Genomic DNA, 16,948 nt, shown 5'->3' with positions numbered 1-16,948 from the left:
TCCGCTTGTCATTGGCTGGAACGGGAGGCGGTCACCTTAGTTCCTCTCCTGGATTCACCCTCAAATAATTCCGACTTCTCCTCCTTGGCTGAAGGTTCTCTGCGGTGACAGTGTTACGTTAGCTGTCTGTCAGTTTAAACGTTTCCTCTACAATGTCTGGTCGTGTTCTGGTCGGAGTTAAGCGGGTCATTGACTACGCTGTAAAGGTAATGTTGTTTTGCTCCTAAGAATTGCTTATTTACGTTTTAAAATAGTTTTCCATGCGTTCACTCACTTGACTTTCTGTGCTCTACAAGCTAACATTAGCCGGCTAACGCCAGCTGGCAGTGGCACACTGTGGCACCACTCAACTAACAGTTCAAATATTTGACAGATAACCCGACGGTGTGCGGATAAATTCATATAATCTCCTTACAAGATGAAATATTTAATATTATTGGTAGCAACACAGCTATGTCTGAAGTCTTGCTAGTTACCTGTGTGACAGATGTTTTCAAGTTGTGTAACATGTCTGGCTGGGCATCTATCATGTCCTTCCTGGCATCAGGTTAGGAGCATTTTCCCATTATAAAGTAGTATGAAAAACAGTTATGTGTGATGCATTCAAATAGGTACTGTAATCGGATTATTGTTTTACCTTTTAGTGTTCTCCTGGAGGTGAAGCAGAGCCCCATAATCAATACGTGTTTCATGTAACACTCCTGCTTCAGCTGCCCTCAACAGGATCTGCACAGTGTCAGTGCCACTGATAGTGCTGATACCACTGCTACTTCTGTACCAGTATTATCAGACAACAAATATATTGAGTCTGGAAAAGTAGGCTTTTTTTCTTTGGAAATTCTCTCTGATTTGGCACACATTCATATTTGCTTGATATGTCAGATTGAGTCTTCTAAAATCACTATGCAATTTGTGATGGTAGGTTGCTTGTTGCAATGATTTTTTTTATATTGTTAGTTTTGTGTTGTATATACTGATCTGACAGCATTATTACAAGAATGCATATTTGAAATCTGAGTGTTTCATGTATGTGAAGCTACACTCCGTGGCTAGATGAATTTGGATCCCCTTGTCCTCATAAAACTGTGTTCTGATGGCCTGTACTTCAGGGAAATCTTAAAGCCACAGCATACAATGCTAATAAGCAGACATGGATCTGCTTTTGTGTGAGGCAACAGCTTGGGGAGCACCTTTTCCTGTTCCAGCATAGCCATGCCTTCATGGGCAAATCCAGTTAGAAAGAAATGTTTTTCAAGTTTCATATTGAAGAGCTTGACTGTCGACACTGAGCACTGACCCCAACGTCATTAAGTGCTTCTGGTGTGAATAGAAACATGAGCTGTAAACCAGGTCTTACCGCTAAATACCAGCATTGGACCTCAATATTACTCTTGTGACTGAATGAAGTCAAATCTCCATGGCCAGCTTCCACAATCTTGTGGAAAGTCATGGGTTGTAATAGCAGCACATCAGTGTGTCATGTGTCAGACAATTACTGTAATATTGCACCCCTGTAGTGACTCTGTCCTGATGCCTTGTTTCTCCACAGATTCGTGTGAAGCCAGATAACAGTGGTGTGGTGACGGATGGCGTTAAGCACTCAATGAACCCCTTCTGTGAGATCGCTGTGGAGGAGGCGGTCAAGCTGAAGGAGAAGAAGCTCATTAAGGAGGTTGTGGCTGTCAGTTGTGGGCCACAGCAGTCACAGGTGGGTGAGATGGGACCAGACTGTACACCCCTGTGTTGTTAATCAATGTCCTGGAAAAATACAGGATATTTTGGCAGGTAACCTTCTTTTAAAGGAGTTGTTTGTAGTAGCTTCAAGCTTTTAGAGTTTGTTGTTGTTGGCTGTGCTTCAGCTTTGTTAATGGACTTGACCAGTTGGGATGAGGGGGTTGAGGGAATGGTAGAGAGGGGATATAGTGTTGCAATTACTGAATAAAAGTGTTATGTAAAAAATTGGAGATATTAAATAGTTGAATGGTATAATTCAAAATCACTCATACGTTGCATAATGAGGCAGTTTAGTTGGATTAAATACACTACTTATTTAATGTACTATTGGGCAGCATTGCATGTGAAATTACAAAAAATTATTTCACAGAAGTAGTCTTTTTTTTCACCATGCATATTGACATATCACCAAATTCACTACCATATTTACTGATACAAGGCTTTTTATTTATATGAACAGAATTCTGTGTACATAAAGAGTACAAGAACTGTTGGAGAATAACTCATAACCAGATTTTCAGACTCTCAAAGTGGGCAAACTTGAGAATTATTTCAAAAATTGAAAGGAATCGTTATGGATAGTTACATTAAAAAGTAATAGTAATATCATGAGGTGAATGTGACGACAATTTTAAGGGCCTACCACATTGGGTTGGGTAACCTTGTCAAATTTTTTAAACATCCTCTAACCTAGAACAAGTTTTTTGACCCATATTTCCTCCTCACTTAGGAGACCATCCGTACTGCCCTTGCCATGGGGGCTGACCGTGGCATTCACGTGGAAGTGGCTGGAAAAGACTATGAAACCCTCGGGCCCCTGCAGGTCTCCAAGATCATGGCTGCTTTGGCCAAGAAGGAAGATGCTCAACTCATCATCCTTGGCAAACAGGTTAAAGAAAAGGATTAATTTCACTTAATATGTTCACTTACGCTCACACGTTCTGTTCATTTAATGACTCGGGTTGCGTTCATAGGCCATCGATGACGACTGCAATCAGACTGGCCAGATGACAGCGGCTTTACTGGACTGGCCTCAGGTGAGTTAAATCCAGTTATTCTAAACAAGACTCACTCAACCTGTCTACCAAATGGGAACATCGGGTTTGACCTAAACATGATCTGACTTCTAAATGTCAGTTAGAATATCTCAGTTATTATTTTTTCCTGTTCTTCACAAGTGTGGTGAGCCAGTGCTGGTATTTGCTGTCAGCACTGCCTTATCAAGGTTAGTGGAGACTGGTTTGAGTCAGTAGGAGCTACACCGACCCTGCACAGATCAGCACAGCAGGTCAAAGGCTGCATGAAGAGATGAAGTGAACTTCTGCTGGATAACCAATAGATGGAGCACTTTGGTAGCATATCTTAATGTCAGGTTGAGCAGTTTATGGCACATGTTATGATGTAAATCCAACAATCTAGTCAGTTTATTCACAACTGTTTGCACATTGAGATAAAGAGATACTTGCTCCATCAAACATTATTACTACTGTTACATTTTATAGTTAATAGTCTGTTCTAGGAGTATTCACAGTTGAAATTGTAATTACACTTGCCTACCAGCAGATGGGGTACATTTACTGCCTCATTTTTTGTCTGCTCTGTACAATGTACAGGTTTGAAGCAGGTTGGAATTGTTAAAACAGTATTTCTGATTATTAAAGTGTATGATTTTATGCTTTGTGCTGCTTTTTTTTTTTCCATCTTGCAGGGTACCTTTGCGTCAGAGGTGTCACTAGACGGAGACAAGGTGAAGGTGGTGAGAGAAATTGATGGTGGCCTGGAGACTATTAAGATCAGCACACCGGCAGTGTTGACCGCAGACCTTCGACTCAACACCCCCAGATATGCCACCCTGCCTAATATCATGGTAGGTAGCAGTGAATTGTGCTTGGAAATACAAGAGGCAAGAAAAAGGCCCGAAGTTCATGTTAGTGATTTCTTTAACCAAATTAGACCTCTACATAAATTTAGATTCTTTGCTACCTAATAGCGTCTCAACTCATAAAAATCATTTCAGCAGTTATGTAAAGTTCTGAAGACTGTATATATTGCCCTTCCCCTGTGATTCCTACCTTGCAGAAAGCCAAGAAGAAGAAGATTGCCAATGTGAAGCCTGCAGACTTAGGGGTGGACCTCACATCACGGTTGGAGGTGTTGAAAGTGGAGGAACCCCCGCAGAGGCAGGCGGGAGTGAAGGTGGAGACAGTGGAAGACCTGGTGGGCAAACTTAAGGAGACAGGGAGGATATAGAGACTTCAGGAACACAAGCAGGGGAGCACAGATACTAGCAGAAGGGTAGGTATTGGTGTATTTATCAGCATGGAGTCTGACCAAAATTAACCTGAAGCAGTCTAACAAACTAAATAGATCAATACACTTTTAAAGAAAGGATCCTGAAAACATTATGCAATGATTTGCACAGATATACTAATATACTACAGCAAATAATTGTAGTCTTTAGCAATCTGTTCATCTTTGTTTCTTTATTTAATCAAGCAATACTGTAACAAAGTTTGGAACTTCTAAAAGTGATGTCTTCACATGTCCTGTTTTGTCCAAAAATATTCAATCTTTAACTTTCTACAATCCTCAAATCAGGTGTGCCCGACACACCACAATTTGCCTTTTATTAAATAGTGGGATAACAGGAGAAAAAAGAAAGATTTTTAGTCCAACTCACAAATATTAATGCTGTAGTACAGGGTTTGCATTTTAACACCAAAGACACTGGGTGCTCCAATTATTAGAACAGTTGCGCAGTCATTTTCATAGAATTGTATAGCTCTGATTGCAGCAGGTGGTGTTAAATTAAGTTTTTTTTTTTTGTCGAATCTGTAGCAGAAACTTATAACTCCTATTATCTTAAAAAGTTTGGTGGGAGAAGAAGTCGTTTTTACATCAGAACATCAAGTAATTATAACACTTATACATTTTCAAGTGAGTTAATAGACTAAGTTTTACTATAACATTTTCTTGGATAAGTGGCAGTGGATCATAACTGAATAATTTATTTGAGAATACTGCATACCAAAAATTAATTACTCTCCTTCCACTTATTTCTGGGCCTTGATTGTGACTTTGAAGTACGCAGCAAAGTTACCTTATGTGATGAATGATAGAATTGTGTACTTACAACATTAATATCCTTTTTATATCACCATCTACTCATTTGTTTAAAAAAATCTAATTAATTTATTTAACAAAGTGTATTATGTGACTTATGGTGATGGAAGTAAAACCAATTAAAGATGCTAATTGCAACTCGTTTTGAATTACATATCTACATTCTCTTCTCTCCTCGCAGGATTCTCTAACGAATCACAAGATCGCATTACATAAGCACACCCAGGGGACTCGCTTATGTATTGTTCTCATCCCTCTGTTTGACACTGTGGTTCCTGATGATATGCAGAGAAGCACTGAGATACACTGTCCTGCAGTCAGACAACCCTCCAAGAATCACCCTGTCTTTAATGTACATTTTAACTTGCATGGGTGGATCATTTGTATCATAGGATCCTAACGTGGCCTTGGAAGAGCAGTCTTTGTGCAATGATTTAAACCCATGCTGCTGTTAATATTAAAATGTATATTAGGTCTACCATAATGCTGCATTTTGCCCATAGCTCCTCAACACTGTTTAATTTTGTATGTCTGTAGTCACACATGTTTAAAGGTGCAGTTCTTGTAAATGATATATGTAAATATGGACCCAAACATGTAGAGATGATTACGTCCAAAATTAGCATCACAACTACTGGTAATCTGTAAAGCTAAGGAAATTCTAACTGGGTTTCAGGACTTAAAAGACAGTGTCTCTCAGTATGTGCAAAGGAAAATGATCTGAAATCTGACTTTTACCTTGAGCGCCTCAATTCTCTGTGGATTGTACAGAACCTTACCATGACAATAAAACAGCCAGTCTTTTTCATATCTACAGTTGTGACTGTTCTTCTAGCATTTCTTTTTGAAGTGCTTGCTCAAAGAGAATCGCTGAATTTGTTGGGTTTCTCTCCATAATACAATATTGTAATGTCTTCACCTTACAGTGTGATGCGCCTTGAGATGACGTATGTTTTGAATTGGTGCTATATAAATAAAAGTAAATTTAAAAAATTGTATTCTTTTTTGTTTTTAACTCCTGTTTCCCATTACTAAATCAAAAAATGAAGGTACTAATAACACTCCTTATGAGTAAACCCTCTGCACTGAAAGTTTTAAAAGTTTGTAGGTATAATCATGAAAACGTAGACATTTCAGGTATAGAAAGAAAAATGGCCTCTTTTGTTATTGTTGGTAAAGGTGGAACTAGTTTTCACTGTTTGATATCAGGCTGCAGCAATGCTCATTTTCTATCATTCTCCTAATTGTTACATAACCAGTTGCTTGAAAATTTCAGGAAATGGTGACAAATGTTCGACAAACAAAACCTCTTGGTTATTAAAGTTGTCAAAAGGAAACAGCAAAACCTTGTTTTTGTAATGTTGGGACCATTAAATTTGGATATTGTAAATTAAAAATGACAATTTTAATCTTAAACTAATTCCTAATCAATTTTCTGGCAATCAACTAACCGCAAAGAATTATTGTAAGTAATAATCTTGTAAACTGTAAAGTAACTAAAGCTAGCTGTACCCTTTTAAATGTCGAGGAGTAGTATAAAGTATAAAGCAACAAAGTGGAAATACTCGAAGTACAAGTCCCTCAGTGTTGTACTTATGTACAGCACTTGACTAAATGTACAAATGGTTGCAGTTTAATACAACAGCTCTGAAGTCCACCCTGCTTTCATAAAGGTTATAATAAACTGAATCTGATGTACAGTGATGTTGACAGAACTTTTATTATGGTTTTCGAAGATGTGGTTTGCCCTGCTATTGAACTGTATCGTGGTAGTTGTAGTGATATTTAATCTTTGTCTGATATGAAAGGGATGGACAAAATATAAACAAAAGTCAAAATGACCTTTCTAAAACATTTCCAAACAACACAGTAAGCTTCAGGAGAACAGAGGGCCAAAATGTTGAGATCATCCAATATCATATTCAAAATGCAGCTGTTTGTTGTGCAATGTAATTTTGGCCTACTTTGTTTCACAAGTATTTGTATTAATTTTTAACAGTTTTTTTTTTTTGTTTGTTTTGTTACTATTTCCAGATGCTTTCATTAATGATAAAAATGGCATTGTGAGGAAATTGAGAAATATATCACAATATTAAAGCTGCTGCAATTGGAATCAAACTTTGTTTCAAAAAGAGGATTGAACCATTTCGTGATAATACATAATTTACTGTTTCTTTTCTGGAAGTCACTGTTATATCGGTCTACATGTAACTCATAGCAAACAGGCATTTTTTCCCCAAGAAAATTAGAATTCAGTACTAGAGGGTTCACTTTCATTTCAAATGTTATATGTGTAAACTTGAGTAATAACCAGGAAGCTGCATTCGCTGTCTTATATAGTTGTTTGTTGACTGTTTTGATGAGGGTGCCAGAAAGAAAGGACAGCACAAAGGCCAAGATGCATCATTTCCTAAATTAAAAAAAAAGAAAAAAAGAAATCACTTATGTTGTATATTTAAAAGGAAACACCAAACGACATCACTTTTTCCTCCTATAATATCAGAAATAAAGTATCTACTGTTTAGTGTAATTAGATGAGGGGCGTGGCCTCACGTTAACAATCAAGGCTTTGACTCGGCACAGGTGAGCCGCTCACGCGCCCCTCTGACAGCAGCAGCTCGAGCTCACAAAAGGAGACACGAGACCCTCCGAGACTCCAAGGACATTTCTCCGGTTCTGGTTTTCTGCTGGAATTCAAACTTTCAAATTAGCCAGTTGCTAAAATGACGTTGCAGGAGAAACTGGAGAGAGTTTGTCTGGCTATTTTCTTTAGCCTGTCTCTTCAAGGTGAGAATAAAACCTAATTCCCTTTATTTTGAAAACTTGAGGCTTATTTGCGCTGCTGTAGCAAAAAGGGATGTTTGTGTTAATGGCTAACACTGTTCCTGTTTGTACTATTTAAGTTTCAACCACAGTAATTGTATTTATTTGTCATTATTTTTAATACAATAGCCAAACTAGGCTAAGTTGTCCCTATTTGGCTCCATTTAGAGAATTCATGAATATTTTCTCTTTAAACTAAGAACCTGGTTCTGTCCTGACAGGTGCCTACAGTCAACTGGTGGTTACTCCTGCTGGTCCTACTGTGGTGAATGAAATAGCTGGAAACAATGTGACTCTGTCTGTGTCCTTGAGTGGTGCCTCCGAAGCAGCAGTTGTCTGGTTTATGGGAGATCTTCCTGTTGGCATATGGATTATAGACTCCAGTGTAGATCCAGACATAGCTGAAAACCACAAGGATGTGCTCAAAATTGAGAAAAGTGGATCCCTAAGCTTTGTAAATGTGCCACTTGGCTATACAAGTAACTACACTGTTGAAATGACAAAGTCTGGACTGGGAAAAGCCTCGACTACCTTCACTCTGAAAATATTTGGTGAGTACCTGACAGAGTGCAATGTGGAGATGAGGTGCTGTTTTTGTGGGGTTCCTAAAACTTTTTTTTACAATTTTGATTCACTGATACCTTTGATTACTTTAACAGTTGCATGAATTTGGAGAAAAGGCTTCCAGAGCCACTGCATGTGTTTAGAAAAGCTACGGGATTTCCTCAAAATATTCTGTAGCTCAAGAGCCAGATCACATATTCTGCAGTATATTTTGTGGTTTACCTTAATCTTTGTTTCGTGTCCCTTTCTAATATTTAAAAGTGTATCAAATATATTTTGAGAGTATAGGGTTTTAAAGAGTAACTGCTTCCCAGAGGAACCAGATACAATCTCCCTTGCTGGGTTTTGCTATAGACCAATATTTGGAATCCAACCCAGCTCCAGGACTACTAACACATGGTGGTCTCTTTTCTATTGAATGTGGTCGAGGAATCCAAAAATGCACTGCAGAAATCACTCTAGAAAGTTTAACATTTGATGTTTTACATTGAGCCGAGACTTGCCATCTTAATAAGACATTACAGTGGTGAGCTTGAAATTAAAATGGGTGTAGTAGACTTGATGACTACATCAACCTGTTGTGGTATGCCTTCATGTTTCTGTTTACAGAAAACTTCCAGAACCTGACTCTGAGCACACAACCAGACTTTGCCAAAGAGGGAACAGACCGGTTCACCTTGCACTATAGCATGATGCAAGGAGTGGTTGAGCAACAGATGTGGTTCTTCAATGGCAGAGAGATAAACACCAACTCTCATTACGTGGTTGAGCAAAGGAGCCTTGTGATCCTCGGCCCAAACCGAAGCGACACGGGACAGTACTCGGTGCACCTCACAAACCCCTTTAGCAGCACAACTGCTCTTAAGAATGTCACTGTGCGATGTAAGAATAACACATTTAATAGAAATTCTTTACCGTGACTGCCTTTGTTAAACATCAGTCTCTGCTTGTATCCACTTACGTCTCTCCTCTCTGCACTTTGTGGTCTGTTACAGATGGACCAGATGAGCCCATACTTGAGGCCCAGCCAGCTAAGCCTTTCTATGTGGTGGGAGACTCTGTGAGCCTCTCCTGCCAGGCTGAGGGATACCCACAGCCGACTGTTCAGTGGCTGTTTGGTGTTCAGATCCTTGCTAATTCCAACAAAGGAGTCCTAAATCTAACAAATGTACAGGCCAGTCAAGGAGGTGTTTATACATGCAGTCTGCTCAACGAGGAGACTAACGAAAAACGTCAAAAGAACTTGACTTTAACTGTTTATGGTATGTGAAAAGCAATAGTTTTGTCTTTGGTGTGTGTATGCTTGTCACTGGATTTATTGTTTTTCATATTTCTGTATTGTAGAAATTTGCCTAAATTATTCTTAATTTGTTTTGAGTATTATGGTATAGTCACAACAGCAATGACAAAAAACACTTTTGGATTTACATATCCTGAAATACCCTATTTATCATGTATTGTTTAAGTTGTTCTTCTTTGCACCTGTAAGGACCTTGGAACAGTTGAGATTTTATAAATCAAATTGTCTAAATGTATGTATATATGTTCCCGAACACTATTGCTTAGGTTGTCTGGTTCACATTAATGATGCAAGATAAATTTTGTTTTGAGACAGACAGGCCAGTGGGCAACCCGATGTGTTCTGTGAAGTCTGTGAATAACACTGACCTGCAGTATCACTGTGGATGGATGGGGGGAACCCCACAGGCCCAGCTGTCTTTCCCAGTACTAAACAACATGAGTACTGGAGCAGGACACATCAGCCTGAATGTCACTGCCTCAGATAACCTAAATGGGAAAACTGTCGAGTGCATGGCGTACCACCCACTGGAACAGAATAGGTGCAATATTACTGCAAGTAAGTTTTTTTTTTTTTTTTTTTTTTTTTTTTTTTTCAAATGATAATCTAAGCAATTGTTAAAAAATCTATTATTCAAGGAATTCAGTAAGCCATATTATATATGCTTTATTGACTTTAATAGCCAACCCTGAACAAGAACCTTATGTACTCCAGGTAGTCCAGTGGAGTTCCTTCCAAATGTGACAGCAGTTGACCCTGATGACAAAATAGAAGTAACTATCCGCTGTGTCAGTGAGGCCTCACCTCAGGCTGTGGTGTCATGGTACAGAGGCAGCGAAGCTGTCACCAATGGCACAACGCATCAGATCAGCAATGACACCACACAACTTGAGATTCGTGATTACAAAGTCAACAATCCTCTTCTTCAAAACTACACATGCATGTGCCGCAACCCACTAGGCCGCCAAAGGAGGGAAATTCTGCTTCAAGGTATAACATTGCTGCTCCGGGCTGCAAATATAAAACTGACTCTAAATACATTGTTGAGGTACTAGAGTTTGTGAATTTTATGTGTTTTCTACTCCGCTACGTTTTAGAGAATTTTGGAAATAATTGTTTTTAAAAGTAATTTCAATTCTCTGCTTCTTTTTGTATTATTTGATTGTAATCTAGATATTTGAGATTTGGACTGGACATATAAAGACATTTTTCACCTGACATTTCAAACTTACAATTGATGATTAAATGGGGAAGCAGTACTGTAAATAATAAATGGTAAAATGAATTAATTATTTGCAGCTCCAATTGAGAGTGACATACTAGACCTGTATTTAAGAGAGTATTTAGAATTTGTATGGAGTAAGTAAAATATGTAGTTATTTTTTCCATCACAGCCATACAATGCAGTGCAGTGAATACTTGTGTCACCTTCAATACTTTCAGGTTTCTATTGCTTTCAGCTACCAATTTGAAGTACTACTAGCATTACTAGGAACAAAAGACACAATGAGCCCTCAGAAAGAGAGCTAAGTAATACCTGAGATTGCTATTTCTCTTTAAACAAAGCTCTCCAGTCTTGGTGCACCCTCAGCCCCCCTCCTGTCTTTTCTTGATCTCCCTTTCACTCACAATCCCTCTCTCTCTGCAGGACCGTCGATCTCAGATTTCAGCGTGTTCCTTAATCCAAATGGAACCACCGTCACGTTGACCTGGGAGGTCCCACGTACATCTGTTGTCACAGGTAAAGTGCTAATTAACTCCAGGAAAGCAAAACTGCAAGAATGTCTCTTAAAAACACACACAAACCCAGCCCTCTTGTTTTTATTTTGCACATCTAAGCAGATCTCCTCAGGAAGAATGCTGACAGTGTTGAAAACAGAAACTCAGGATAGAATATACGGGTGTAAATATTATGTAATGTCTGAAGCCACGAACTGAGCAGGGCTGTGTTATGGGAAAAAAATATTTTAGAGACAAAACTACTGTGAAAAAGCAAATGTCAGCTGTTGCCATGTCTCCCATCTGCTAGTTTCTATGTACATAATAATACAGCAATATTCTCCCAATAGGCATGTGACATTGGTGAGTAAAATATCTGGATTAGTGATTGAACTACTCTGATGCAACAAAACAGAATTCTGTTTGATTTTGCAAAGGCTTTGACATCCAAATGAAAGGGCCAGGCCAAAATTCTACAGCCACTCACAGTGGTGGCAGCTCAGACGGATATCGCACCATCCTGAAAATACCAGGCTCTGATAGGAGTGTGGAAATTTCAAACATCGATCCTGACTTGACCTACCGGTTTCGGGTCATCCCCAAAGCTCATCAGACTGTAGGAGAGCCATCTGAGGTCCACAGAATTGGTCCAGGTATGAGATATTTGTGTATGTTTAAGCAACGTATATTTTTTTATCACAGGGTCAGTGTTTGTGCGGCAGTAGTAAATTTATTGGTTACAGTCTGTTCTGTTGATACTAGCCAAAGGGCTAAGTGGTTCTGCCATCGCTGGCATCGCAGCCGGAATCCCCTGCAGCTTTCTCTTCCTGCTTCTCCTGGTCGGCCTCATCTGCCTCTGTGTCTATTGGAACAAGAACAAAAGTAAATGAAGCCAACACCAAAACAAAATCACATTTCAAACATGCTGGCTATTTGCCTTCTGTGGTAATAATTTTCATCTTTTTTTCCCTGTGTCTTGTAGGCCACCAGCCAAGATATCCCGTCTCCAGAGTCCCTGAGAAGGTCTGAATCAGTTACTGGCCAACATAGTAATTGTGCAGGAATTTATCTCTGTAGCTTTAGATAAATTATTAATTACAGGTGACAGGAGCCTACAGAGTGTAAGATATATCCCATTCTTTACATACCATGGATTTATATCTTGTGACTCACAGATAAAAACGACCCAGCTAGATATAACTACTCATAACCGGCTGACAGAAGGGCTGAAGGCTCCCCCTGACTACAACAGATTCCAGCAGGTAGTATATAAAATAGCAAAGAAATATACAGAGTGGAAGTCCTTTGTCAAGTCACAACAAATGAACTGTCTTGTGTTTGTTTTCTTTCAGACTCCTTCTGAAAGATCTGTGGCTTTGCCCACATTTGTCCCTCCACCGCCTACCAGGGTTGCCACAACTGTCTAAGATTATCGTTTACTTTGATGTATATATTCATTTGTAAAGCATGATTTATTTCTATGTTTTTAAATAACTGAAATATATTGTATGTATTTATATATATTTTTTAACTTAAATAAGGATCTTTGTAAACATTTTCTGAATTTTTTTAAGCAGATCAGTAGCCTGCAATTTCTTACATAACAGTAAATCACTCAAAACAACAGTTTTTGAATGGAGAAAAATTAGGAATTCTTGCTTATGAATACTCTGAAATCCCTGTTTTTTGCAATTAAGTGACAATTATTAAAAATTCAAGTTAGTGTATTGTCCTGCTAGTTGACAGTTTCATTACCAAGAGTCTGTTGTGTGATATTTTGTGTGCTTTTCTTGATATGTGCTGCTGACAACAATGGCTGGAGTCATTGTATTTAATTGTCTGTATATATGTACACTGATTAGACAAAACATTCAAACCACCTGCCTAATATTGTGTGGGCCCCCCTTATGTCATTCATACAGCCCTGACCCATTGGGGCATGGACACTGGACCTTTGGGGATGTCCTGCGGGTCCTCTGTGGATTCCGTTACACCTCATGGATGCACTGGAGGTGAACACCCTGAGCTCTGTCATGTTTCTCAAGCTGTTTCTGGACAGACAGTGAGGTGCTTGTCATAGGAGGTTACTGCCATTGCTGAATGCTGTCGCCAAATTCAGGTGTGTAATTTGAGGCTTATTTCACTTTTTGTCCTTCTCGTGCTGTGACTACCCCTTAGTTTGATCTTTGATACTTCAGTGGCTGACAGATGTTCACATGCTGTTTAAGAGAAACTAAAAGGACTTCTGCGACAATTCATGGAAAGATTTGTGACATGTAGAACCCAAAGCTTCCAGGCTTTGCTGCTATAATAATTGTGGGAAATTAAAAAAACATGTTCAGCACTGTCGCCGCGCAGCTTGAAGATCTCTAGTTCGCATCTCGATCTGGACCTGGGATCTTTCTGTGTGGAGTTTGCATGTTCTCCCTGTGCATATGTGGGTTTTCACCGGGTTCTCATGCTTCCTCCCACCAGTCCAAAAATATGCTTAGGTAATTGGTGATTCTAAATTGTTTGTAGGTGTGTTGAGTGTGTTTGTTTATCTCTGTGTGTAGTCCTGTGATAGACTGGTGCAAAAAAACAAAACAATATATCCCCTTCACGCCCCATAAGTCGTGTCCTTTTCCCCAGTGTCCAAAACATCCTGAAGTTAATTAGTGATTCTAAACAGTTAGTAGGTGTGTAGAGTATACTTGTTTGTCTCTCTGTGTAGCCCTGCTACACCGAGTTCCAATGCTGCTCCTCGGCAAACCTGTGGGTGATGTCATGAATGGTTTGTCCACCTTTTTAGAGATAAAAAAAGCGGTGACATTTTTTGGAAGCTCTTTTGCTACAACATGCAATCAGCATGTGATGATCCATTACTTTTTCCTTGTGCTGTTCTTTTATAATTAGATGCTACAGCCTTTCAACTCCTCCTCTCTTTTACTTTGAGATGTACAGCGCTGAGGAGGTGGTGACTCAAAGGAGGAACATACAGTAGTTGTGGACTTCTCTCAACACTGATGTTTGCTGTCTGATTCAATCTGCTACAGACACAGACTATAGACATTGTTGCAGTCAGGACAGTTCAGGTAGAATTATTGTAGGCTCCGTTCCGTTAAGTGTCCCAGCAAATCATGTTAGGGAGGTAGACTGAACAAAAGCAGGATCACTCCAAAGTGGAACACAGTCATCATTAATACACCTCAGCGTTTGCTTCCAAATCTTGTCACAATGTCTGTTGTGGTGAGCTGATATTTTAGAACTGTACCATAGATGGTGCTGTGGAGGTATGCTGAAGACAAAGCCTGCACATGAATGATTCCAGCAGTTACAGTAGTTGAAGAAATACAGATTTTAATAGTTTTAAAAATTTTCAGTTCTGCATTCACTGTTTTTGCACCTGCATTTCCTGAAACTGAGTTTTGTTTATATTCTTTTCTTTTCTACACTACAAGTAAAATATATCTAGCCACATCACCTCAGTTCTTAGCTGAAACCTGTCACCACTTACAAACTGATTGGTGTATGTTTTTGTACTGGAAAGAACCCTATAGACAACAGCAAACTGTTAAAAAAATTACTTTCGTTTGTGTGCATCACTTTAAGGCACTACAGTACAGCAGGGTTCTATTTTTATTTATGATCAATTGAGAAACGCATCACTTCACACTTCACACTTCAGATGTGCTGGGTAGGTTCATAAGTATGACTTACTTGCTGGAAAATTTCATGAGATTTTTTGTAAGGCTTAAGGAATGTTTTCCCTTTCAAACACAGAATGATTGTAATAAATGTAATTTGTTTGCTTTCACTCCGTCTCCCTGAAGACACACAGCCATCTGCAGGTTTGACTATGAATATGCCTCTGATCTGTTTGGGTGATATCACCCATCATCCGTGTTAAACACACTTGCACCCACATAAAAATCTATCACTTTCTTTTAAGTAGACCTGGCAGGTACCAAAATTCTACTATGTCTGTCAACCTTAAAAACATTTACAGGAAACTGTAGCTGAGTGTGCAAACCATAGATTATATGGTGTCAACAATGAAGTATGACTACTTTAATTTGTGATACTGCCATCCCTTCATATTGGTTGCTGATAGAGGTTAGTAAAGGTAGCGAATTTCATAATTTAAGGGCGTTACTTGAAAGGGATTTAAAGGGAACTTGTGTTTGTAATTTATGCACCACACTGTCGCTTCTGCTTTTCCTGAATAGCATGTGATGTTTAGAGATAAGCGAGGTCATCAGGTCACATCCGGTCTCCACTGCACATTCAAAACTCAAACAAAGTACCTGCAACATGTCATAGATTTTTTTTATCATTTAAAAAATCTTACTGTCTGGAAGCGTGTTGTTTGTACATCAGTGCTCATTATGGATGAGACAAGTTTTACGTGAGGCGACAGTCTAGACAGCATAGAACCATACAGTGCTGTGATGCAACAGAGCTAAATGACATGCTGATTACACGATTGAGGAAGCAGAGATCAAGAGTTCACTGAGGGTGACATCTGCGAATGTTTGTACAAAATGTACAAAATATGACAAATTTATACCATTTAGAAATATTTGTATGTAGGTCAGTTTAAGTTTATTGGATTGTCAAATTAATCCAGTTACTAAGAAAATCTACAAGGAAGAAAATAAGCTAAGTGCTCTGAGTTGGCATACTTTGTGCATCTGCTCTCTATAAATAGAATTGAATTTTTGAAAGGTGATTCCAGGACTGCCCCAGTGTCCCTGAGGTTCCCTGGATATTAACACGGACCATCTGAGATGTAATTAGCTGCATCGAATATAATTTAACAACCAATTAATGTGGCAAATGTTGGAGCAGCTGTGACTGTTTAGAGAAAGTCTACAAGGCATGTGAATTACACTCCCAATTAAACAAATTTCCCAGCAATGGCAAGATCTGCCACATATATATTTGGCATTTAGCAAAATGTAAATATACAGTTTTAGTTGACGGTGTCAGGCAGGTGTAAATCCCACTTAATGTAGTTAGAGGTGATGTTATTAGGAACTACATTATATTGTGGTGGGCAAAACAGAGACATATATTAGGTTACAGTCCAGTTTAACACCACTGCAAACTTCAGTAATAAACTTGATTGCATTAACAGGCGTCAAAGCCGATCATTACTGCCTTTGTACCAGTAGAATTTATAGCAGAGCAGCTGTTTTTGGATTGCATTAGAGTTTGCTGGTGTAGCTAATGAAGTGGCCTGGAAGTCTGGCGATGCATGTTCAATAAGTTGCTGTGTTAATTCTTGTAGTTTAAATACTCTAGGTGTTATATTCTGAAAGACATTTATATATCGTGTGGTCAGCCTTTTGCAGCGTTTCCACCGTGTCATTACATATTCAGAGTGAAACATATATAGCACAATCTGCGTGCAGTGTGTCATTTTATTAGCAGCTCTTTGGTCATGTATCTGTTCTAAGCGTGTGTGTGTCCCCATGACCACACCCCAGTTACACTGAAAGAAAGTGTGCGCTTCAGCATGTTCCATTGACCACAGCAGTACTGCAAGCCTTTGCACATCCACAGTTCCAGAACGCCTAATAGAACAACAGACATGGACTGCGGAGCAGCGGCCTCGTGTCCCAGAACCCTCCCCCTTCCCCCAACGCCATCACCCCCCTCCCCTCTCACACTGACCCCCAAAACGCTCCCTCCCCTGTAGTT

At 39.1% G+C, this 16,948-nt stretch overlaps 2 protein-coding genes across 2 annotated transcripts; both read left to right on the top strand.

Moving 5' to 3' along the window:
• The first annotated feature begins 47 nt into the window (after positions 1-47).
• On the top strand, positions 48-5,855 carry etfb (electron transfer flavoprotein subunit beta). Its single transcript, XM_023276210.3, has 7 exons — positions 48-206; positions 1,550-1,708; positions 2,465-2,623; positions 2,709-2,771; positions 3,443-3,601; positions 3,814-4,029; positions 5,039-5,855. The coding sequence occupies exons 1-6, from the start codon at positions 153-155 to the stop codon at positions 3,982-3,984; spliced, it is 765 nt and encodes a 254-aa protein (XP_023131978.1). The 5' UTR covers positions 48-152; the 3' UTR covers positions 3,985-4,029; positions 5,039-5,855.
• A 1,591-nt stretch (positions 5,856-7,446) lies between these two features.
• On the top strand, positions 7,447-16,884 carry vsig10l (V-set and immunoglobulin domain containing 10 like). The gene is made up of 12 exons (XM_023276218.3): positions 7,447-7,644; positions 7,902-8,231; positions 8,854-9,126; positions 9,240-9,506; positions 9,860-10,102; positions 10,259-10,534; positions 11,193-11,285; positions 11,701-11,916; positions 12,026-12,145; positions 12,246-12,286; positions 12,439-12,525; positions 12,616-16,884. Exons 1-12 carry the CDS (start codon positions 7,581-7,583, stop codon positions 12,688-12,690), a joined length of 2,085 nt encoding a protein of 694 aa, XP_023131986.2. The 5' UTR covers positions 7,447-7,580; the 3' UTR covers positions 12,691-16,884.
• Positions 16,885-16,948: the final 64 nt, after the last annotated feature.

This window comes from Amphiprion ocellaris, chromosome 9 (assembly GCF_022539595.1).
Source record: "Amphiprion ocellaris isolate individual 3 ecotype Okinawa chromosome 9, ASM2253959v1, whole genome shotgun sequence".
NCBI classification, from domain to species: domain Eukaryota; kingdom Metazoa; phylum Chordata; class Actinopteri; family Pomacentridae; genus Amphiprion; species Amphiprion ocellaris.
This window is presented reverse-complemented; position numbering and strand designations above follow the sequence as displayed.